Source organism: Apis mellifera, linkage group LG2, assembly GCF_003254395.2.
Source record: "Apis mellifera strain DH4 linkage group LG2, Amel_HAv3.1, whole genome shotgun sequence".
NCBI classification, from domain to species: Eukaryota; Metazoa; Arthropoda; class Insecta; order Hymenoptera; family Apidae; genus Apis; species Apis mellifera.
This window is the reverse complement of record NC_037639.1, coordinates 13,284,905-13,310,447: the sequence shown is the minus strand read 5'-3', so window position 1 is coordinate 13,310,447 and position 25,543 is coordinate 13,284,905. Positions and strand designations below refer to the sequence as shown.

The 25,543-nt window shown below is 26.0% G+C and overlaps 4 protein-coding genes across 16 annotated transcripts in view; 3 read left to right on the top strand and 1 right to left on the bottom strand.

Moving 5' to 3' along the window:
- Positions 1 to 135: 135 nt before the first annotated feature.
- Positions 136 to 7,343, top strand: LOC409221. 2 transcript variants are annotated; one of them, XM_006568999.3, is made up of 14 exons: positions 136 to 847; positions 984 to 1,137; positions 1,793 to 2,412; positions 2,485 to 2,661; positions 2,850 to 3,202; positions 3,290 to 3,553; positions 3,624 to 3,968; positions 4,050 to 4,287; positions 4,459 to 4,670; positions 4,745 to 4,883; positions 4,946 to 5,202; positions 5,268 to 5,430; positions 5,530 to 5,702; positions 6,700 to 7,343. In XM_006568999.3, exons 1-14 carry the CDS (start codon positions 347 to 349, stop codon positions 6,803 to 6,805), a joined length of 3,702 nt encoding a protein of 1,233 aa, XP_006569062.1. In that variant the 5' UTR covers positions 136 to 346; the 3' UTR covers positions 6,806 to 7,343. The 2 variants fall into 2 exon arrangements, with proteins under 2 accessions (XP_006569062.1, XP_026294760.1); XM_026438975.1 differs by lacking the exon at positions 6,700 to 7,343 and adding an exon at positions 5,794 to 5,817.
- A 2,658-nt stretch (positions 7,344 to 10,001) lies between these two features.
- Positions 10,002 to 14,095, top strand: LOC551689 (nucleolar protein 6). Its single transcript, XM_016918016.2, has 11 exons — positions 10,002 to 10,109; positions 10,183 to 10,642; positions 10,755 to 11,039; positions 11,162 to 11,435; positions 11,506 to 11,800; positions 11,868 to 12,092; positions 12,184 to 12,615; positions 12,749 to 12,912; positions 12,982 to 13,235; positions 13,330 to 13,739; positions 13,842 to 14,095. Exons 1-11 carry the CDS (start codon positions 10,002 to 10,004, stop codon positions 14,085 to 14,087), a joined length of 3,153 nt encoding a protein of 1,050 aa, XP_016773505.1. The 3' UTR covers positions 14,088 to 14,095.
- A 310-nt stretch (positions 14,096 to 14,405) lies between these two features.
- On the bottom strand, positions 14,406 to 18,369 carry LOC725589 (centrosomal protein of 120 kDa). 2 transcript variants are annotated; one of them, XM_006569001.3, is made up of 11 exons: positions 18,149 to 18,369; positions 17,789 to 17,936; positions 17,467 to 17,722; positions 16,724 to 17,398; positions 16,344 to 16,645; positions 15,994 to 16,237; positions 15,790 to 15,910; positions 15,610 to 15,713; positions 15,252 to 15,533; positions 14,864 to 15,192; positions 14,406 to 14,781 (listed from the first exon to the last, which is right to left on the bottom strand). In XM_006569001.3, the coding sequence occupies exons 1-11, from the start codon at positions 18,201 to 18,203 to the stop codon at positions 14,451 to 14,453; spliced, it is 2,847 nt and encodes a 948-aa protein (XP_006569064.1). In that variant the 5' UTR covers positions 18,204 to 18,369; the 3' UTR covers positions 14,406 to 14,450. The 2 variants fall into 2 exon arrangements, with proteins under 2 accessions (XP_006569064.1, XP_006569065.1); XM_006569002.3 differs by lacking the exon at positions 16,724 to 17,398 and having other exon boundaries at positions 14,407 to 14,781; positions 18,149 to 18,356.
- Positions 18,370 to 18,801: 432 nt separating this feature from the next.
- Positions 18,802 to 25,543, top strand: part of LOC410831 (casein kinase I) — a 45,650-nt gene continuing 38,908 nt past the window's right edge. For 9 of the 11 annotated variants that reach the window (XR_411318.3, XM_026439293.1, XM_026439292.1 and 6 more), the window contains exon 1: positions 18,802 to 20,153. Coding sequence is in view for 10 of the 11 variants with exons in the window: in XM_026439293.1 (XP_026295078.1) it covers positions 19,928 to 20,153 (226 nt within the window). In the remaining variant the exon portion in view is untranslated. The remainder of the gene's footprint in view (positions 20,154 to 25,543) is intronic. The other 2 variants (XM_006569011.3, XM_006569010.3) reach the window with 1 other exon arrangement.

Genomic DNA, 25,543 nt, shown 5'->3' with positions numbered 1-25,543 from the left:
ATTTGGTAAAAAGTTGTTATTATTGTTATTATTTCTTTCGTACAATTAATAATTATTCGATTTCATAGGATGATTTTAATAATATAATATTTTTATTTTAGTAACATTTTCTTTTATGTATTGGTAATTACGAATGTTGACACTTTTTGCCGTCAATGGCGTTTGATAGACGCAACTGTGTCGATGTGTCAGAGAAATTTTATACTATATTGCATTTTATATGACGTTACAGTCAAATAGTGAGATGTAATTATAGAAGTGGCATTTACAAATTAATTGTAATAGATAGTAGTGTCATAGAGAACGTGAACATTCTAATTACGGATGTTTAAAATTGGAATGTTCAATGGCTGTGAATATGGAAGTAGAAAAGAATATATCCAAAAAGATTGACACTCAACTTTTGGCAAACAATTCGATGGAATTTAATAATGATATTCAGATAGACAACGAAAATATTAAAGATATTGAAGATTCATTGTCTTCTCTTAAAAATATAACAATTGATAGCGAGAAATGTGACGATACTATTATATACGCACAAGTTGAAAATTCTCAAATTTATGCAAAAAATTTAGAAGATAATTTAGTATCTACTAATGAAAAAGAGGAAAAAAGTGATGAAGATAAAGAAAAAGAAATTTCACAAGACGAGAAAGTTTTAAAAAATGATTGTAAGACTGAAAAAATAGAAGTAACATCAGAAAATTCTACTGATGGTTATGTATCTCAAGCTCCATTAGCTTTCACAATTGATTTTGGTAAAAAGGAAATTGATACAACAAAATATCAAAATTTATTTGAAAGATATAATGCTAGACATAAAAGAAATTTATCTACATCTAAGGTAGATGTATTGTAAAATATAATTTATAAAAATATATAACATTAAAATATGTATCAAATAATTTTTTACATAAATAAAATATGATAAAAATATAATAAGTAAAATATATAACTAAAATTAGAATTATATTTTTTAGGTAGAAATAAATACGAAAAAACCTGGTACTTTAGTTTCTTCAAATTTAATGCAAAAACAAAAAGTTTCTAGTATACATTCTGAAGGTTATTTTAGTAGTGAAGATGATACAAGACGAAAAACAGATCAATTATCAGAAAAATTAAAACAATTAGGTAATATTTTAATTTTAATTTAAAATTACATCTAGAAATTGAAAATTTAATTTATATTTTTAAAATTTAATGAAATTATTTTTTTCTAACATAATATAATTATAAAAATTAATAATTATTTTTTTTTATAAGTTTTATATATCTAAATTATAATCTAAACAGAATTATTTATTAATTATTAATATAATTTAACAATTTATTATAATAAATATAGTTATTATATATAATTATAAAAATTTTAATATTCAAAACAATTACAATTATTGTTACAATTATTTTAACATTTAAAATTTTTATAATTATCAAAGAATAATTGCTTTTGAAAAGCAATATATGAAAGATTATATCTGTATAATGTATGAGTCATGATGAAGTCATCTTTATTATGCTTTTTAATATTCTTCTCAAGTACTTTCAATATATTCACAGTATATAGACTGCCAATATTAATGATTGTAATATCATATATGAACTCTTTTATTAAAGTTCTATTAAAGCTTTATATTATATATATTGAATTAGAAAATTTTATGTTCTTAGTTTTTAATATTAAAATTATTTTAATACTAAAAACTTTAATACTTTTTCTCTTTTATTTTATAAGTTTTTACAAAATTTTATAGTTTTTTTTATAATCATTATATTTTATTTTTAGGTTCAAAGTCACTTTTACCATCACATATTTTTAAAAAATCTGAATCTAATATGAGAGCATCAAATTTTCAAAATAAACAAGATATAATGAGTAAATCTTTTGAACAGTCAAAACAACTTAAACTTCCTTATAAAAATCTATCTTTAGAACTTAGTCATACAGAAAAAACAAATGCAACATCATATTGGGTACCACAGAAATCTGCTACTATAAATGATTTAAGTAGAATTCAAGCAAATAATTATGATGATGATGAAAAGTTGTATACAAAAAATATTGAACAAGAAGATGAATATGAACATTCATCTGATGTATCTGAAAAAGTATCTAATATCAGTTATATTAAACATAAAAATATAAATGTTAAGGAATCTAATTTATCTAGCATTAGTTATACAATGGAAGTAAATCCTAATGATTTAGCTGAGACAGATATTGATGTTTTCAATGTTAGTAATATTGATGGAGGATCAGATGGTGCAGTTAGTGAAGCAGGAACATATACAATTCATAAAGATTATACAGATGAAGAAAAAGCTAGAATGGATATAGATAAAGTATTTAGTGTTGGTGTTTTAACTGAAGATGAAAGCAATGAAGCATGTATTCATAGTTTTAAGGTAAATATATTCTATGTATTTTATTATTATTATGATAACTGTTATTATTTAAAATATTTTTTTATTTTAAAGATGAGTGTTTCAAGGGATAATAATACATGGATATCAGAATGGGCTACTCAAGTAGCAGAACATAATTCTTTACCACCAGCAATTGGTGGATTAACTGGTCGTACACCTCCATTAAGTCCTTCTAAAATACCATCTCCTGTTCATAACAGATCGCAACGATTGATTCGTGGTCGCAATGTATGAAATATTTATTGTTTATATACATATTTATAGAATATATATGTACTTATAAAGTATTACAATAAGAGCGAATTTAACATTTTGTTTTGTGCTTACTATTTACTATATCTTATATAATAACATATATATATAATGAATAATATATAGATAAATATATATATATGATAATTATAATAAATTTTTAGGAACAAAGCGATAGCAGTTTAGATGCAGAATCATATTTACGAATAAAAGAAAGAATTTCAAATCAACATATATTTATTGATTCTGGTGGAGAATCAGATGATGATACTAGTAATAGTTATAATACACCTCCACAAAGTTCACAAAGAACACCAGTACATGGAGTTTTGAGTAGAAGAGGAAGTCTTTCTGAATCTCTTTTTAGAAGAATTAATACCAATGAAAATAGAAGAAGTATTCGCAAATATATAAGTTCAAATAAATCAAAGACTGAAGATATAAATACAGAATTAAGTAATCCGTCCAAAGATTTTACTTCTCTTCATTTAGGAAGACGAAGTAGTTCCTTGGACAGGTAAAAAATATTTAAAATATAATTTATTTTCAATATTTAAAAAATATAATTTAAATTAATTTTATAATTTGATTTTTCATAATATAGGAAAGAGTATACATCTAATACAGCAGAATGTAATACGTCCAAAAATAATATGAAGTATTATCAAGATGATGAAATTAAGTATTCAAATAGTCCTGTTTTAAATCGTTTAAGGCCGTCTACACCAAAATTAACAAATAGTCCAATTATAACTCGTAAAACAGTCACCAAAATTGTTAATTCACCAGTGTTGGAAAAAACTAAACATTTGGCAAAATCTTCTCCACAAGCAAAAAATATTGGATATTTTACATGTGTTGAAAATAGGTATAAATAATAATTAAAATTTGAAAATACTTCATTTCTTTCATATTTAAAATCGTTTTATTTTTTTTAGTCCATACATGTTAAGAAAGTCTAATAGTACTGCAGATTATCACGAAGAAAATATCAGCTTTAATACAATAAATAATGTTCTTCAAAATAGTCCAAATGTTAAACATAATTTAAATATCCAAAGATCATGTAGCAATGCAAATATTAGAAATATAAAATTACAAAGCCAGTCATCTCGTCGCAGTAGTTTTAATAGTAGTGATATTGATAGAACATCTTTAGGAGGAAGATATCTTCCAGCTTCAGACAGTAGTAGTGAAACTGGTGAACAGCAAGCAAAATCTTCATTAGGTTCAGTTTCTTCTGGAATTAAATTGAATCGAGCTTTTAGCATAAGAAGAGCTAGGTACTTTAAAATATAATATATAATAAAAATAATAAATTTAGCACTAATATAATGTATTTGTAATTATTTCATAATATATAGATTAAATTGTGAATCTGATACAACTCCAAATACAACTCCTGAAGAAAGACGCAGAAGAGCACAAAGTGAAACAAAATTAACATCTTCAAATAAACAACAAAATCGAAATCGTATAACTAATATGAATGTAAATAATAAAGAATCTTTAAAAAAATCAGAGCCTACAAAACCAAGAACTATATCTATATCAAGAACTGATAGTACTAGACTTAGTATGAGAACACCAAAATCATCTCATGTAAGTGTTTTATACTTTTATAAATGTTTATTCTATATTTAATTTTTTTCGTATTTCATATTTTAAATCTTTGTTCTATTCAATTTGTAAAATTTTTTTTAATATAATTATATATAATATATTATATATATTTATATATAAATATATATGTCTTATGATAATATTTTATAGTTAACTTCTACTACACAACGTCCTATTCAGAAAGTAATTAAAGATCAAAAAAAATCTGGTAGAAGTAATTCAACATTAACATCAAAGGAAGTAGAATTTCAAAATTGGAAAAGAAGAAAAAGTTATGATCCAATGAAAGCAGCTGCGGAAGGTAGAAAAAAATTAATAGATAATTCAAAAAAACATCACAGTACAGAAGATAGTTCAGGAAAGTATGTATATATTGAAAATATAATATTATAAATGTTTATAGAATATAATTAAATTTTTGTTAATATATTTCTAGTCATGATAATTCTGTATTGCGATCAGCAAGTTTTCATGGAACTGGTGCTGCTCTTTCACTAGCTAATGAATGGTCTGACAACGAAATAAATATTGTTCAAAATGATAATCAAGTACCTCCACCATGTAGCCCACAATTGGTAAATGTATATAAATATCTTTTTCTAAAATTTATATTTATTGTTTAATTTTTTATATATAGGAAAGTGATAGTGATATAGAAACATCATATTATTTACAAACAACACAAAATGTAATGTCAGCTATGTCAGCTCGTATTACGGTTTGTCATTCACCTTTAGTAGATTCAGATAATGATAGTGATGAAGACACTAGTCATAGTTTACATAAAAATATGTCAAAAACATTACATCAACCTAGTGATACAGAGAGCAGCGACGATCGTCATCCTAATACACAGAGTGCTCTTTCAAATACTAAATATAATCGAGCATTTAGGTAAAAATTTATGAATATAATTAATGAATAATATCATTATGTATATTTTAAATATTTATTTGCAGTTTACGCAGAGCAAGATTAGACACACAATCAACAAAAGTACCAGGAAGTATAAATAAGAATAAATCAATTATACAAGATACTCGAAAATCTGAATCTGTTACAAGTATTAGTAGAACCGATTCTGGACGTTTTAGTATGAGATCAAGCAGAACTGCAAATACTGTATTTATTTTTTATATTATATTATATTTTATATTATATTTTATGTATAAAAGATAGTTTTTATATTTTCTATATTTTTAAAAATATTTTTTATTATAGGGATCTAAAATAAAACCAAAAGAAACAAAAAAACCTGCAACACCAAATACAAGAGAGGTTGAAATGCAAAATTGGAAACGTCGTAAAAGTTATGATCCTATGAAAGCAGCAATGGAAGGAAGAAGAAAAGCAGGTTTGGCAAAGAAAAATACGAATGCCAATCTTTCTCCAAGGTGAACATTTATTTATATAGATTAAATTAAAAATTATGTAAAATGTGTTATTATTTAGTTAATATAAAAATAATTATTTCATTGTTGGTAGGACTGATAGCGATCGATAATCTAATGATAGAGACCATCGATACAAGCAAGTGGTACGGAAATGACTTGTTTGATTTTGCGATATAGATTTTTTTAAGAGGTACATCAAAAAATGTAATATTTATTTGTTTTTTTTTTTTTTTTATAGCCTCTTAAGAAAATTTTATCGCAGCAATGCTGCTTTTTGGTATTATTTATTATTTATATTAATCTATCGCCAATGCACTATTAATCAGTAAATACTATGGATATAATTGAATATAAGAATTACATAAAATACATCACCTTTATTATATATATATATATATATATATATATATATATATATAGTGTTTTAAAATTTTAATATTTTAATGTTTCAATTATCAAATCCATATTATTTATTATATATAATTATTTCATAATTGTATTTTAATGGAGTACATTATAAAAATGGATTTTCACTAAAATAATGTTATTTATATACAGGATAGTTAAAATAAGACAATATATACTTATTTTATAAGTGTGTAAATTATAAATTTCAGTCTAGTTTGTTGTGGCTTATTAATGCAATATAGCTAGATTTATGTCTTATTTATTAATTTATTTTATTTGCATGATCAAAGAAAGAACCAAGCATATTTTTGTCTTTGCACAATATATAAATTTATTTTAAAATGATTAATAAAATAGAAAAAAAAATAGAAAACTGAAAATTTTATTTAATGGAATAACTTTTATAGAAATTTTTCTGAATATATAAATAAAATTAAGGTCTTTTTATATCAGAATCTTATTTTATATAGATTTAAAAGGTATTAGTATGTTTTAAAATATTGCTATATATTACATAATAATATACTTTATTGGTTCTTTCTTAATGTATTATAATAGATAGAAATAATATTATTTGTTTTGTTTTTAGTAATGTTGCAAGATCACGCAGTTTCCATGGTTCATCAGGATTTGGAATTAGTGATTGGAGTGATGAAGAATTAGCTATATCTGCAGATGAAGTTACAATTTATTAAAGGTCAACTTATTAACAATATTATAAATGAACCTAATTATAAAAACTTTAATTATATGTATATAAAGACTAAGAAAAGAGATTGATTCTCATACAAGATTGCTCCATGAATAGTTCTATATAAAATTATAACTGAGGAAAATGTTAAAAAATCTTTTCTATATTAAAAGATTCTATTTTTTGCAACTTTTAACATTAAGAATCTATAGATCTATATGGCTGTCAGTACTATTCTAAGTTGAAGTATTAATGTTCAACAAAATTAATGCATATTTGCATAAAATTTATGTTTAAACATTTTCATATTTTATTTTATTATTTTTTTTTCTTTTGTCATAATATAAATTCTGGTTATACATATTAAATATATAATACTTTTAAAAAATAAATACTATATGAATGAAAAATAAATGTGCTAAAATCTTTTGGAATTTATGGTTGGAAAATATCATAATTCCAATGCTAGGCCTAAAAATAATAAATATATAATAGAAAAAATGTATGTAATTGGACCAATAATGATATAAAAATATTAATTTTCTCATATCTTAATAATTATTATGTTAACTATATTTTATTGTATTATCCATATTATATATATTATGATTTCTAAACTTAATTTTTAATGATAGCGTGTGCTCTCTAGTTTATTTTAATCAATTATTCTTTATATGTTATTGGAATCAGCATATATCATTACAAGTATTACTAAATTATTAATTTCTAATAAATAAAAAATTATATGTTCTGCTTAATATAAAATAGTAAAATAGTAAAATACAAAAACTTCCATATATTATAAAATAATATATATGAGCTCTTCATGTTTCTGCAAAAATATTGGTACATATAAGAAAAAAAATACTATTTGCTCTCAAAAGATGCAATGAATCATTACAATTATTTTTTATATTAAATAATTTAACACTTGATGTGATCATAATATGCTTTAAAGTAGTAATATATATTAAAGTATTATGTTTTATTTTTTACTGACTAGTATAATGAAACATACTTATTAAATTATGTACATATTGTGAAATTATCTGGATTATTAAAAAAAGTTGCATTCTCGCTTAATAAAATTAATGCGATCAATGCATTGATATCGATCTGTATAATCTAGAAATGATCTTAAGCTCATTATATATATATTGAAAATATCAATTTAAAAAATTTGTAATATGTATTTGTTCAAAAATTTATATTACTTATTTGTGCAGCTTGTTATTTTGTTATAAATTTATTAGTTACTTCAAATTTTTATGATATTCATATTCAAATTAGTTTATGTATTTTACTTAGTTATAATTATATCATATTTTTACTGTATAATTTTTTTAAATATATTATTTATTTCTAATCTAAAAATTTATAAATTATTAAAAAATATCAATATGTAAAACTTAACTTTATTATTTGATTTTTTAATAATTACAAATTATTTTTATAAAAATTATGCAGTAAAATATAATAGGATAAATTTTGTTATATTTAAAACAAAAAAATTATTGTTCAGTAGAATGTAATATTTATTTTTATCAAAAATTCATTTTCATAATTTCATTAATAATAATTATATTTGCACATTATTATTATTGTTATTATTATTATTATTATTATTATTATTATTATTATTACTATTAATATTATTATTATTATTATCAAAATGCACTTTTTTTGTTGGATAATGTTTGTTTTATTTTATTAATCTAACAAGGTGCTAATTGCAATATATTTGTCTTATTTAGTTTTTAATATCTCATCTATTTATTCAGTCATAAAATATTATATTATATTTCATAATGAAAACAAATATGAAATATGATATATAATTTAATTGTATCAAAATCTTTTTCATACATACATATATATATATATATATATGGTGATGTTAAGATCTTTATATATGATAAAATCCTTCGAGAATTATGCAAAGTAATTTTTATGTTACAAAATTATATGTTTGTATTATTCAAATTTTTAAGATCATGTTATTATATATATTTATAATGATGCATGTGCATAGTATCATTATCTTATTTTAAGAATATATCTTCTTCCATGTTCTTCTTTTAAATAAAAGTGGGCTTCCATAGTGAAGATCATTGTTATTTTAAAATATTATTCTTTATATAAAATTATAATAATCTTTTTTCTATTATTTATTTTATAATTTAATGATATAACTATGATAATAACTCGTAATTTAAAATATGGAATATTTTAATTTGATATAAATATGTAAACAATAAATATTAGAAGAATAATATATTTATTAATTTATTTAAAAAAAATTTTTTAAATATTTTTTTATAGAAATTATTATTAATAATTGACATAATTAAAATTTTTTATAGTGCAAAATAAAGATTTAAAAAAAAAAGATTCTTAGAAATAAATTATTAAATTAATTTTGTGAAAATTATACATTTTTTTAAAAATCTTAATTTCAAATTATTATTTAAAATAATAAAAGTAATATTTTAGTTTAGAAGATAAAAAATTTGGATTTTTTAATTTTGTTATCTAATAATTAATTTTATTTAGATATCACTAGATAATGTTTTGTAGTTTGTTTGAAGTATAATGAATACAACGTTGCTAATATTACTAGTAATTTACTAGCTACGAATTCACGTGTTCTATTAAAATTTAAAACTGTGTATGTATGAAATATTTTGTTTCATATCGTAAATTAATTTTTAATGTGTCAATATATATATAAAAGTAATATATATATATTAAAAATATAATTATATGAAAATAAAATTAATTGAAAAAAATCAACATGAAAATATCTTATAAGGTAATTATTTATAAAGAGAAGTTTTATTATACGTTTACATAACCTTAAAAATTCATACATATAAACTTTTTAGGCAAATATAAATGATTTTTTGAATCATTCTAATAATTTTATACTTGAAAATAATGATCATTCTAACAATGAAATTGATAGAAATAACTATAGGGATGAAGAAAACGAAGAAAAAGAAAAAATTAAAGAAAATGTTCACTTGATATCTAATAAAAAAAGAACGAAAATTATTGATGATTCTATTGATAATTCATTAAAAAAGAAAAGAAAACTAGATAAAAATTTATATAAGCCACCAACAGTAGAAGAACTAAATCAACTTAGAGAAACAGAAAATTTATTTCATTCCAATTTATTTAGACTGCAGATAGAAGAAATGTTAAATGAAATTAAAGTTAAAGAAAAATATAAACGTTTATTTGACATTTGGTTTAAAAATTTTAAGAAAAATATTGAATCCATAAAGGAAACAGAAGAATATAAAGTAATTAAATTTATTTAATTACAATATTAAAAATTATAATAAAAGTTTTATATATTATTTTATGATTGTATAGATTTCAGAATTGAAGAACAAATTAAATATGCATATTCCAATGCCAAAGGTACCAGAGGAAACAAAAGGAATATTTAAATTTCTTAAGCCATCGGATATTGCTATTATAGGATCTTATATGTTTGATGCTGCGATTAGTCCAAATATCACTGTAGATATAATGATTGAAATGCCAGCCAAAATGTTTCAAAAACAAGACTATCAAAATTATAGATACATGAAAAAAAAAGCAATATATTTGGCATTCATAGCATTTAATATTACTGATGATATTGCTAAAAGCAAAACATTTATGAATGATAATTTAAGACCATTTTTAAAAATTATACCAAATGGAAAATTAGGCACTAAAATGAATGTATTTATACATATATCAGCTCAAGAAGGAAGTTTTAAATTAAGTAGATTATTACCAGAAAAAAATAATGTTAGATCTGAATGGTTTTTTAATGAAGAAAAAAGTAATATGTCTTTTTGTTTCTTCTTTTTAATTTATATTTTATATATATATATATATATATATATATATATATATATATATATATAATTTTTATAATATATGTAATATAACAGTTACAGAAGATTTACTTCCAACACCACATTATAATTCTATTATTCTTCATGATTTAACTATGAAAATACATGCAGAAAATATGAAAATAATAAAAGAATACCCAAATTTAAGAGATGGCATTATTTTATTGAAGATATGGTTGATTCAACGTGGATTATCAAAAGGTTGTACAGCTTTTAATGGATATGTAATAACAATGTTTATTTTGTATTTATTATCCATAAAAAAGTTAAATACATTTATGAGTAGTTATCAAATAATAAGGAATGTATGGAATTATTTAGGTATGATATTTTATACATATATATATACATATATACACACGTATGTGCGCACACACAAAAAGGAATAAAAAAAATTTGATATTTTCATTGTTATTATTAATTGATATTGTTTATTTTATTAGTACAAGTTGATTGGTGTGAATCTGGAATAACTATGAATCAAAATGAAGATAGTAAAAATAGAATTTTTAGCTATCATAAATATTATGACTGTGTATTTTTGGATAGCACTGGTTATTATAATATCACTACACATATATTTAAATCTACATATAAATGGATACAAAAAGAAGCACAACTTTCTTTAAATCATTTGGACAGTGCACATGCAAATAGTTTTCAATCACTTTTTATGAGAAAAGTACCATTTTATATGGCATTTGATCATTTTATATGGTAATTGTTTTTATAAATTAAGAAATATTCTAATTAATTAAATAATAAACTTTATATAACAAATGTATAGGTTTGAGGATCCACAAATATTAAAAAATATAGTAAATATTAATTCAAGTAATAAAGATAAGTTAAATTATGGTCCAAATTATCGAACCCAAATAATAAAAATACTTTATAATATTTTTGAAAAAGGATTGACAAATAGAGTTCATCAAATTTGTGTTTTACCGAAAGAAATTTCAGAGTGGGAATTTACAGAGGATAATTACGATAATATTGGGAAGATTTTTTTTGGATTGGAATTAAATCCAGAACACTGTTTTAATATTGTTACTAAAGGCCCTGAAGCAAATTTACCAGAAGTATGTAATCAATTTAAATATGATTATAGATTATTAATATTTTTTAATAATAATATTTATATTTTAGGCAATTGAATTCCAAAAATTTTGGAACAAAAAGTCAGAATTACGACGATTTCAAGATGGAACTATTCGAGAAGCAGTAATTTGGTCAAAAGGCAAAACGTTATCAGGAAAAAGAATAATATGTAAAAAAATTATAAATTTTTTATTAACAAAAAAATTAGGTTTTCCTAAAAATAAATTTACATACATTGCTGATCAAGTAGAGGAACTTATAAAATTGCAAAAGGTAACAATTTATAGTAAATTTTAATCTTATAGATAAATTAAATTTAATATAATAAATTATTATTATAATAAATTAATTTTACAATATTTAGGTCAAAATAACGCATTTTGTTTATGGAACGGGGGAAGAAGCAGCTCTAAAAGCAATAAATGTATTTAATCGTTTTGAAAAAGATTTAATGTCTCTTACAGACATTCCCCTATCAATACATGGGGTTCAAGGATCTAGCGCGGTTTTTAGATATACGGATGTTTTTCCACCACTTGCAACAGTTTATCGGCCTACTAAACAATTTAAAAAAATTAAAAATTGTTTAATATTGTCTAAAAATGTAACAATAGCACCTAGATATGTTAGTCCACTTGAAGTGAACTTGCAATTATCAACTAGTGGAAAATGGCCAGATGAATTGGAAGCTTTTAGAAAAACAAAAGCTGCTTTTCATATACAAATAGCAGAATGTCTTAGAAAACAATTTATGTTAAAAACAAATGCAAATTTTTCGCATATCGATGTATATAAGGTTATTATTATTTTTCAATATTGATAAGAAAATAAATAAAATATTTATTAATAAGAAAATATTTATTATATATCAGTAAAAAAAATAATATTAAAAAATAATGAAACTATAAAAAAAATTAACTTTTTTTCAGGATGGATTTGTATTTCGATTAAGAATATCACATCAAAAAGAAATTAGTTGCTTGAAACAACAAGTAACTGAAAACGGAGTTATCCAATATAAAGATAATGAAGAATCAATAGAATTAGAAAATACATTATTTGAATTACCAAAGCTAACTAGTGCTTTGCATGGGTAAGAATAATTTAGAATGATTTTAAAAAATTGATATATTTTTATTTATATAGTATTGTCACATATTAGATTACATACTCAACAACCATCCTTTGGAGCGACTTGTTGTTTAACGAAACGTTGGTTATCTGCTCAGTTATTGGATGATTCTCACATACCAGATATAGTAGTTGAATTACTTGTAGCTTCAATTTATTTAATTCCTACTCCATATAGATCTTCTCAAACACCTCAAGTAAAATTTTTAAGAGTCTTAGAAATGTTTGCTAGAGGTCATTGGAATACAGATCCTATTATTGTAAATTTCAATAATGAAATGTCTAGTAAGTAAGCAATTGATATTAAAAAAACTGTTATTATATTATATTATTATATTACTATACTTATATTATTTCTATCTAATATATTTCATTTTAGAAGAAGATATAATAGCAGTGGAAACTCTTTTTGGATCATCTCGTAATTCTTTACCACCATTATTTATTTCTACTCCTTATGATCAACAAAGATCATTGTGGACTAAAAAAGCACCATCTATTTTAGTCTTAAATCGTATTACAATGCTAGCTAAACAATGTATAAAGTTATATGAAATTCAATTTTTTACAAAAGTTCTTTTAGATTTTAAACCATTATTTAGGCCACCACTTACAGAATATGATTGTTTGATATATTTAAAATCACATATGATTCCTAGAAGACTACAAGCAGTTGATATCAATGATGCACATCCTATTATTGAATGGCATCCATATAAGCGACATTCAGCTCAAAAGATTCCAGTTGTAGGATTTGATCCTGTGCAATATTTTTTAAAAGATCTTAGAGTAAGTTTAAATGAAATTTCATATATTATATTAGTACTTAATATTTTCATTTTTTAATATATTAAATATCTTTTTCCTTTTTTTTTTTTTTTTTTTTTTTAGAATGGATATGATGAATTTGCCTTATTTTTTCATGATACATATGGTGGTAATGTAATTGGAGTTTTATTAAAACCTTCTGCATTAGAAATTAAGGACTTTAAGATATCAAATATTAATGGCCGAAAATGTAATAACAATAATCAATTAGTTTTAAATATTTCGGCAATGATTCAAGACTTTTATACTCTTGGAAAGGATCTCGTAGAAGCTATAGATATGCAATCAAAAAAATTTTCTTTAACTTAATATTTTTTGTTAAAAAATTAAAAAAAAATAATTATGTTTCATAGTATAAACAAGTTATAATATAAATTTTAAATTATAGCTTTTTTTATGTATATTATTTTTAAAAATTAAAACTAATTAATTTACTTGTAATTAATTAATTAAATTACATGAAAATAATTATTTTATATGTAATATAATAAGAATTAATAGAAAAAATCAAATAAAATATATTTATTTAAATATATATATATATATATATATATATATATATATATATATATATATGCATGTGTGTGTATATATATATATTCATGTAAAAAGGAATTGTAAAGTATTTTATATCATATTGAGATATTTTATAGTATAATTTATATAAAAAAATCATTTCATCATTAAAGATCTGATTTCATTATTTAATTTCGTAATAATTGTATCGTCAATTGTGTAACTCCCCGTTTTTAAAAGAGAATCACGTTCTTCAAGTAATGCTTGCAATCGTTCATTTTGTTCTTCTGATTTTTTTAATGTACTTTTGTTAATATTTTGCGAAATTTTGGAACTTATAGAATTTGGTGTAAATACTTGAGAATAAGCATCTTTTTCAATAAAATATGCTTTTGGCTTGATTACATCGATTTCTTTTTGAATCTCATTTAATAATATTTGATCATTTGTCAAAGCAGTAGTATCTGCACACAATATCTCTTCTAGGCTAAAAATAAAAAGAGAAAAAAATAATTAATACAAAATATTTTTTAAACGATTTCAATATTTTTGCTACATAATACACATACTCTAAATTTTGTAATTCTTCTTTACTATTTTTAATTTGAATTTGAATAGCTTGTTGATGTTCCATTTTTATACGATGTATTTCACGAACTGCTTTTGCCCACTGTTCTTTAAAAAAAGATTTATTCTCTTGTGCATTTTGCAATTTTTCTTCAAGTGTTTTTAATTCTTGTAATAAATTTGCCGTTTGATCTTGGGTTAAAGAGCCTTTTTGATAATTTTCTAATTCTTCAGATTGTTTTGCTACAAGTGATTGTAATCTTTCATTTTCAATACTTAATTGTTCTTCTTGTACTTCTAAAGCTGTTTTTCTTTTTTCAAGAATATTTATCTATAAAGTATTAAAAACATATAATTTAATATCATTATTTAATATAAATTTTTACCAACCTTTGCCATAAGTTCTTCTTGAACTATTTGAGATGATTCTTTAAGTTCTCGTAATTTCATTTCATATCTCCATTGTAAATCTTCATTTGCTTTAATTAGTCTACTTTCTTTCTCAAGACTTTTTAATCTTCGCGTTCTTAAATCTTCTGTAGCATTATTCAAACTATTTGCTAGCATTTTACATTGTTCAACACTGCATGCGAGTTTTGTTTCTAAATTTTCTCTATGTTTTTGCCATTCTTGACTTAATAAATTTAAATGACGATCTTCCTTTCTTTTTAACTAAATTATTGTGAAAAATATATATATTTTTAAAATCGTTATATATATATTTTTCTATTATATTAAAATGTTTTACCTCAACTTTAAATATTTCCATTTGTCGTTCTTTCCAAGTCTCTAATTCATCTACTATTTTATATGCTAAAGTATCATCAAAGATTGGTGGGCCTAAATTTTCATCTAAATCGAAATAATTTATTTTATTTTGTTATTTTGTTTATATTAAAAAAATAAATTTATTGAAAAATAAACTTACTAGGAACAACTCTTTTAATTCTATAATATGGACCATGATCTTCTAAATTTAATATAACATCTAAATTACCAATGTTATTATGTTCCATATCATACAATGGTATATCATATTGGCACTCAGGCTGAGATATATTTATTAAACTTTAACAAGTATATACAAGAATAAAATATCATACTTTTTATTATTTTATATATTTTATATTACCTTATTTGGACAAAATAATTCTTTTGCATTAATTTTAAGTTGGGATATACAAGTCTTAGTATTTCCTTCTATTTTATATATGCTAATTTTTGGTGGAAAAGATAATAATAATTGTTTTATTTCATCTACTGCCGATATAAATTGAAATTTGCATCCTATATCTTGTAATTTTACTTTTTCTCCTAAAGAAAAGGATAATTTTAAATGAAATGTTGATGTAACTCCAGTTTTTGGATGATGAAACCTAAATTCAAAAAAAAAAATATAATTGTAAGTAAAAAAAAATTCTTAGTAAATTAAAAAACTAATTGTAATTATTAAATTAGCATATAATAATTAATGATTAATACCGAATTTCCATATTTGGTACTGCTAATTTCGAAGATTTTGCTTTAATTGCTTCTAATAAAATATTCAAATAATAAGAATGATAAGCTTCTACACTTTTAGAATAATTATCAAAATTAGGTTGACATAGGAATGTATCAACTGAATGTGAACAAATAGCATTAACCGGTTGATCCTTTATAAAATTATAATCTATAATGTGTTTATTTACATTATCATATTCATTTGAAATAGTTTGAATTCCACAAATATATTTTCCAAAATCACCAGCAGGATTTCTATGACAATCTATTTCACTATAATTCTGAAAATTAAAAATGATAAATTTTCTGATAATTTTTAATAATTTGTCGCACAATTTATTTTATAAAAAATTTATTACTTGTTTTAAGTTATTTATATCCTTAGATAAAGGAATGATTAAATCATTAATCATTGCATTAGAAACATCCATTCCTACATTTGTTTTACCTACATATTGTAATTTTAACTGTAAATCAAGGTATGGATTTTTACATATTTTTTCTATTTCATTATTTTCAACAAAATTTGTTTTACATAAGTAACATCGTTGATTTAAAATACTACTACTATTTTCAGTGATTTTAAGAAATTCTTCAATATTATCAGTAGGAATTAATGATTGCAAATTTATTTCTGATTGACCTATTATATTATCTTTATATTTTAAATATATAAACAGAAATGGTTTTAATTGTAAATATTCTTTGAAAATTTTTAATGAACTTCTGATCCTTATTACAATTTTTTCATTAAGTGCCCAAAGATCTCCATATTCCTTTTTTGCTTGATTAAAGTATACATCATTTTCTAATATTTTACACCAAAAATACAAATTATTTTTCATATCTGTATAATATTTCATTGGTAATAATGAATCTACATGCATTGCAGATATAGCAGTAATATTCATTAAAAATAATTCATGACAAATATTTAATGGACCTAATTGTATAAGACGTTCATCGCGAAGTAAAATTGGTGTTACTTTATTAAGTTGAACATTTGTTTGTTGACATTCTTTTAAGTTTTTTAACTGTAATTTCATAATATATAATTTTATATATTATTAAACATTTATTTATATAAATATATATAATTTACCTCTAATTGAGCATTTCCTGTGGTATTTTCCAGATCATGAATACTTAAACCAAGAAGTAACTCAGGTTTATGTATTTTGAATTCATTTTTCAAACCTAATAATTTATGCCAATTAGGTTTTATATTATTAGCACTCCATTTAGTAAAAACCTGGGCTGATCTTAAACTAAGTAAAAGATATCCTAATTTTTCTTTGTTATCATTGCTTTTAACAGCAAAACATTCTAATTTTAATGGAACTTGCCCTGATCTCATCCTATAAAATTAAAATTATATTTTAATAATAAATATTATTTTATATTAAATATTATATGATACATACTTTCGTAATTTATTTTTATCTACTTCCCAAACCAAATCATGATCATATTCAGGATTTGGATTTGGTTCTATTATTTCAGTTTCTAAAGAATGTCCATTTAATGTTGCAACAATTAATGTAGGTAGTAAGATTTGCTCAAAACCTTTGCCTAAAGTCATTAACATCAAATATTAAATTTGTTAAACTTTTTAAAAATAACAATTATAAAATTTTATTCATTATAAATCATTTTTGTAGTGCAAATGATAATAAATAATAAATAATAATTATTTATCGTAATAATATTTTATGTTGTTTATTATTTTATACAAAGAAAATGTTATATCAAAAGGTTAACAAATAAATAATCATAAAATGTACCTTCTTTTATATTTAATACAACTCGAACATCAGAATTTGCCAATTCCTCCCCCATTGTATCATAATATAATACATAAAAATAATTAATATAAATTCAGCAAATATTTAATAAATATTAAAGAAATCCGTAAATTTCAAATCGGTTACTATGGATACGCAAGTATTTAATATAATAATATTTTTATTTATGACAAAGACTAGTTTTACAAATTACATACAAATTATACAAATTCATATAAATATATACAAAGTACATTTTATTTAGAAAAAGAATAGATTATATATATAAAAAATTTTGCACATATGATATTAGATTTATTAGATTTCTTTTGATTCTATTTGAAAATTTAAATAAACGCCATATTTTATTATATTTATTATCACTAAATAAATACTGACGCATAAATAACTATTCATGCTGGTCTAGTAACAAATTTTAATACTAATTAATTTTTCATTTTTAAATTATTTTATTAGAACTTTAAATATATATCTGTAAGGAAATCTAAATATAAATAAAAAAATATTTCATCACGTAAAAAACAATTAGAAATCATTGATAGATAAAAATAGATAATTTAAAAAGAAAGGTCGATAATATTGAAAACGCAGCTTTATTTTGTTTTAAGTTGGCAGCACTGCTAGCCTCGTAACAAATCTCACCCATGTCGAGTCGAGCGCGAGAGACAGGAGCGTAAGCTTGTCCGCGATCGTTTGTCCGCGTTCGACAAGTCTTTCAAATATCGTGTGTGCAATCATTAAACAGTATATCTAAAGATAATCATATTTGTATAATCAGTTTTCGAAATAAAAATTTGGGAAGACTTGGAAAGTGAAGACTGCGAAGGAACTACAATTAATACGGGCTTGTGTGTGGGCATATAATAGCCGATCGGGCATACTGGTGACACGATTGCGGATTTTCCTTCAACAAGAAAGAACATACGAAGCTCGCAAAGTGCATGTGCTAGTGTGCGTGTCACTGGAAAGAGTTCAGAGCCGCTTCGGCGGCGCTCCCAAATCTAACCGCAGAATCGAGTCTGTGGTGGTGAGGCCGCGGCACTATCGGGGCACGATTGAGTACGATCACGATCGCACGCGGCGGGGCCGTTTGTAATGGAGGAGGTTTCCGAGTGTATTCCCGTGCGACAGAACAGTCACGGCGATGCACGCCGTATTGACTGAGACGCGATATCTATCGTTGACTATTCCTCCCGGCCGGCCGGGTGAAAGAGGCAGGTCGAAATTGGTATGGAATCGTCCAGGGTCCTCGACACGACGAACACTCTCTCCCGTCTGTGATAATTACTAGCCCCTTAAAAAGAGATAGAAGAAGGGAAAAAGAGAGAGATAGAGCTGTGTGTGTTTCGCGCGTGTTCTCATCTGCTCTCTTCATTACGTTTTTAAGTGTAAACATTTCCCAAAATTCATTTCGAGGTTAGGATAGCATGGGGATTGATCCCCTGAAGGCATCGACCGACAAACCGTGACACCTGCGACTCGCCGTGTTACGGTGTGTGCGTGTGTGTGCGTGCATATGTGTATTCTCCCAGGAAGCCGCTGGAGTATTATTTTTCATCGGCGGCCATCCAAGGGAAGACCAAAGAAGAAAATATGTCAAGAATGGGGATCGATCCCCAATTAAACGCCGTGCATCGTTTACACCATTAATTCGATCCGGGACTAACATTGGCAATTTTTTATCATACAATCGATCCTTTCTGTCACGTTAAACAGACTGTCGCGGATTATTCTGCCACGACAGAGGACACTCGCACCATGCAGAAAAGAGACGGTAGAGATACACAGCTACAGCTCGCGCGTAGCTCTGAACGCGAACAGGAAACGACCAAGAGGATCTCTCGTGGTAGCGGTAATGCTACCAGATTCAACGCGTATTCCTCCAGGTACAGTGTCACCTCCTCCTCTAATGTACTCATGGTCGGTCCGAACTTCCGTGTTGGCAAGAAAATTGGCTCTGGCAACTTTGGAGAACTTCGACTTGGTAAGTTTATTTTTTTTCCTTCTTTATCTTTTTTTTTGCAATAACCATTCTTTCTTTATATTTATTTTCTTAATCTCTCAATATATATATATATATATATATATATACATACACACACACACACACACACATACACATATACACACACGTTTGTTCTGAATACGATCTTGAATACATAATGATCATTATTATTATGTTTTTTTATTTATATTTTTCTTCTAAAAATATCTCTAATCATGGTGATATTTGGATATGAAATAGTTTTTTTTTTATGATACGTATTAAACAAAATGGAGCCATGTGTTGTCGTTCAGAAAATTCTTTCTAACCTTTTCAAAAGTGTTCGCATTGCGGGAACGAATGGAACTTTGAAGCAATATTTCATTTCGATCGATCTTAAATAGAATTTAACTGATCTCATTTAATTTTATTTGCAAACTTTTTTATCTTTTTCATTTCGTATTATCATTTACAATATACCTTTTGTCATTTATCTTATTATGATGATTTATCTTGTCGAAAAAATCAACTATAGGGATGACCATCGCGTAAATTAAGAACAATGACGTTGAATTTAAGCGTTTCAGTTATCGTCGAAGTTCGGGTCTTACGCGTGACGTAATTCTACCGTGATAAATTTATATCTTTTATCTATGCTAAGAGGGAGTGCACCGAATACAGAGATGTTTATACCAGCCATCATCTTCTCACCAGATTTTATTACGTATTCGTTCACGAATTCCAAAATAATTGGATTTTATTGTACAAATTAAATATATATTATTAATAATATAGGATATAATTATTGAAGATAATTAATGCATCGAATTGTTTGTTCTTCCGCGTGATTAAGATTAAATGAACTCTCTCAATAAACATTGAATTTTACCAGGTACAAATGTTTTTATATGTAAGCATGCTATGACCGATTATATGTCAATGTTTACAGCTGCCACCAATATCTTGTATAAATTTTTTTTTTTTTTTTTTTGCCATCTTTTGTTCGTTCACATTGGTGAGAGCCTACCACTGGCTCTCACGTTGCATCGTGATATGATAGATAGATGTAAGATTCTTGTGGTTGGTGTCGTTCGTGGTATTTATATATATATATGAGTCGCGTATTCTCGTTGAAAAAAAAATAAAGAAGACAAAAAAATTCATTTTCCACGAATTCTATCAATTCGTGTCAATCGAATATTCTTCGCTGTAATGGAAACACTCTGGCTTGGATGGCACAAAGGCTCGTCCTCAAAGAGACCGAGTTAGGTAAACCTCTAACCTACCTTCAATGGAAACTAGAACTATCGAAGTTTAGGGATTGGTGTTGAAATCCTGAAGGATCATGGTAAGCAGTAGTTGTGATAGTGATTCGTCATCTAAAAATTTACTATTTTTTTTTTTTTTTACATTTTTCAAATTCTGGACAAATTTTCGAAAAACGATAACGACATTCTTTCTTTTCGTTCTTATAATATTTATATCCTTATGATATTATTACACGTAAGCTATAGATTATATATTAGATTAGATTATATTTATAGATATTATATTAGATATAATGCGTTAAATCTCTTTTCGATACGATCATCCGGTCGGAATTTTATGACGAGAACGAAGCTTTTGAAGGCTTGTTTTCAAAAAAAAGAATACCACGAAATGCAAAATATTAGAAAATTCATACTTAGATCCATCTTAAATAGTAATCAATTGTTTAAATATTACAAAAGGTATAGGGTTTGTGTTATCAAAGTGTTGTACGCTTCTCGGACAAACAAGATATTACGCGTTTAGGGGACGTAGACAAAAGGGCGACTTCCGTGTCTCTTTCCCTGTTGTCTTTCGGAAATCACTCAGCGTTCCGACAAATATTGTCCTCTCTATATTACATTAAATTATGTTTACGCGTTATCAGCTGAATTATTACCCAGCTGCGAATGGACCCTCGTGCTAACTTTATCGACGTATCGCGTACAGTTCGTCGAGCGTGTATACGAAATTAACATTTTACTGTTCGGTTTTCGCGCGATACATTTTAAAGATTGTTTATCTTTTGAATTGAGATTTTTTTTTTTATAATCGTAGCAATTTCATGACGATTTCTCGCGAATCATTGACATAAGAAGACTCTTTGAAAAATTACAGCGATCGAATTTTATTGTTTGTGAGGGGGAACAGAGCATATGTTGCAAAAAATTTCGTGCATAAAGTGTAATTGAATTAAATATTCACACGAAATGATCGAAGTCTGCATTCGTGACATGTAAAATGTATAATGTTCAACTTGACTTGAATTAGCAGATTTGACTGACCCATCTATTCGAATATATTTATTTTTTTAGGAGGTTCGTTGCGATCGATGAATTTCTTGTTAATCCTTCTTTTAAAAAAAATTTAATCTCCAGATATATTTCTCTCCGTATCTTATATATATATATATTGGGAATACGAGGCGAGAATATATTGGAGGTTGAAAAATTTAGCCTCTTCCCGTGATTCATCCCTGAAAGATCAGCCACGTGTGAATCCCCATTTAGTCCTTCTGCCTCGGCGGTTCCTTAAAGTCCCTCGGCCTTGTACACGACGCTTGCACAGTCTCTTATTGTGGTTATTATACTGTTGGAGGATTCCGGTTTTCACTCGTTCAACCCTTTGAAAAATCAATGTGCGTTTCGCCGGCGTTATTTAAATTTCTATCGATCAGTTGGCAGTGTGAATATATTAAACTTAACAGTTGGCCGTAGAACAATATAAGTTCACGCGCGGATATTATTCTTTGATTACATTTTGAAAAAGTATATTTATTTATCGTCGTAAATAATCCATAAATTATACATTATGGTCTTCGTAACAGTGGTGTCATCTGTCGGAGGAGAAAAGATACGAAAATACGGACTTTTCAATTTTATTCTCGTAATTTTGCTATGCTCGTTGCAAGCGGAAAATCGTAAAAAACTTGAATCAACGATTCGAGATTAAACCTCGATTGAATCATTCAGATAAAAGAATTTATTGTAATAAGATCTACCGAGAATTTGGATTCGTGGATTCCGTTAATTAAACGAAATATTAAAAGACGACGATTAATCGGGAGAAGAAATCGTGATTGTTATTAATCGTAGTTGGTAATATATCTCCGTGCAATTACGAGATGCGATGGTAATTTATGAGCGACTATAACGGCACTAGTAACGATTTAGCGACATTATCTCTTGATAAGTTAGCGCTAGTATACATATACCAGGCTGGTTTGGTTGCATTTAGAACGATGTTCGTCGAAGGCGTATGACTCATTCTTAATATTAAAGCGTTTGTCGCGTGATTACGTTCTCGTTCAATGGCTGCACTTTGCCGAACGTATCGCAACCTTGTTCCCCTGTGTTTTTCGCCTTTTTCTTCTTTCTTTTTTCTTTTCTTTTTTTTACCAGGTTGGATTCCAATTCGTTTCCCTCCTACCGACGAAACTTCGGTATCGATTTGTGCACGGGCCAAGTGGCTGGTATAAATAATCCGTGATTTAGGACTTCCATAATTTATAGTCCTGCGCGGATTCAAACTGTGACCTTAATAATGCCCCGAGGAAAGTATCATCGTCCTCGTGGGGTGAACATCACGCTCATTGGCGGAATATCTTGGAGTAGTTTGTCGGTCGATTGGAAAGCTTTTTTTCAACGGTTCAAATGGTTTGAATCGTGGGTGTGTATACACCGGTATCCGAGATGTATTTCGCGGTATCGTAAAATCGTCGATCGCATCGATCGACGACGACGGGTTAACCGTCTGGAGTCGGCGTCGCTTTACATTCGAGTGATTTCATAGGTAGCGATAAAGGTACTACATTAATACCGTCGTTATTGTTCGCGAACATTGGTTGTCCGACTAAATCATCCAAGTGTGAAGTGTTCCTTTTCCATCGATGTCGTCGTCTCTGATAATCGTTCCATCATCTAACGATCGTTCGATTGTTATAAACTAACTTTCTAAATTCAGATTTTGTTTTTTTTTTTTTTTATAAATAGAAAGAAGAGATGTACAAAATTTGATAGATTTTTTTTTTTTTTCAACATCGATCGATCGTATTCGAATCGAAAGATGGTGAACGATATTGTTCATTACTTTAATGCAATGGATATGGCATCGTAGCAGGGACACACGCCACCAGTTTGTCCGCTATTCCATTAATACTAATTGCAGATTCGTACTTTGAATTCGACGTTGCACGCTCCGACTTCCATTGATGCATCGAGCCAGCCAATGGGTATTCTTGAGAGATTAGTTCGTTGCCCGTTTCATTACAGCAGGAATAAAGTTAGCTAAATAAGCACGGCGCAATCGCGTGACCACGAAAGATTTGCCGCTGTGATTATCACATCGTTGTTAAAATTTCTTTGACGAAACTAAAAATTTGTTAATTTCACCGATGAACTGGGGAGGGATTCGCATTGATCCCTCACATGCTCCCAACTCTACTCCGGATATCAATTCTCGATTTCGCCGTTCTTTCGCCATTTAGATTATTTTATTTCGTCGACTGATACGGCTAATTGAAGGTGAAACGTTTGTGGAAAATTTTTTCGTATATTCCTTCGTCGAAGATAAGTTTGAGGAAAAAAAGAACTAAAAAAGAAAAGAAAGGTAGTTGGCCAGTCACTTTGCGCGAAACATTCGTTTATTTATCCATTTTATTATTTCGATTTTTCTCGAAATCAATGGAAACGCGATTCGATTGAACAATGGATTAGCCAATGCCGGGATTCGTTTTCAATTTTATCGAGTAACCGTTGCAATCGTTCACTCTCCATTTCTCACGATAATCCTAGATGTTTTAGATTCCCAGATAAATTAATCAGATCATGCTTTCGTTTCCTTTTCTCTAGTAGATCTCTATCTTCTTTCGTTCCTCTACCAATTTAATAATCTTTTCACCTGTAATCATTTGCCGAACAACAAATTTTTCTTGAAATACGCGCGCGCGTATCTATCACGGAAGAACGAAACTCGAGTTTGTTTTATCAGTTGCACGACAAACACTTCTATCGTTGAAATTCAATCAGCAATTTACGTAAATTGATTTTCCAACGATTGAAAAAAAAAAAAGCTCCACTCCGTTTTATCGTCAAATTGGATCGAATCATCGAATCGCATTTTCACTCGGTTCAGAATGCGAAAACAATTAGAAACGTTAGATCTCAGGAAATCGAGCCACGTGGCGTTATTCTCCTTCCTTTCTCTCCGTCTCGGTTATCAGTTTATCAGCTCGTTGGTGGCCACACGTGGACAGGCTGTAAATGCACTTAGCGAGGGACGATGATGCGGTCATTGCGCGCTCCCTGACGTTTCTCGTATTGCCATCTCGGTGACCAAGAGTTTGGATCAGCCGTGGTTTCCAG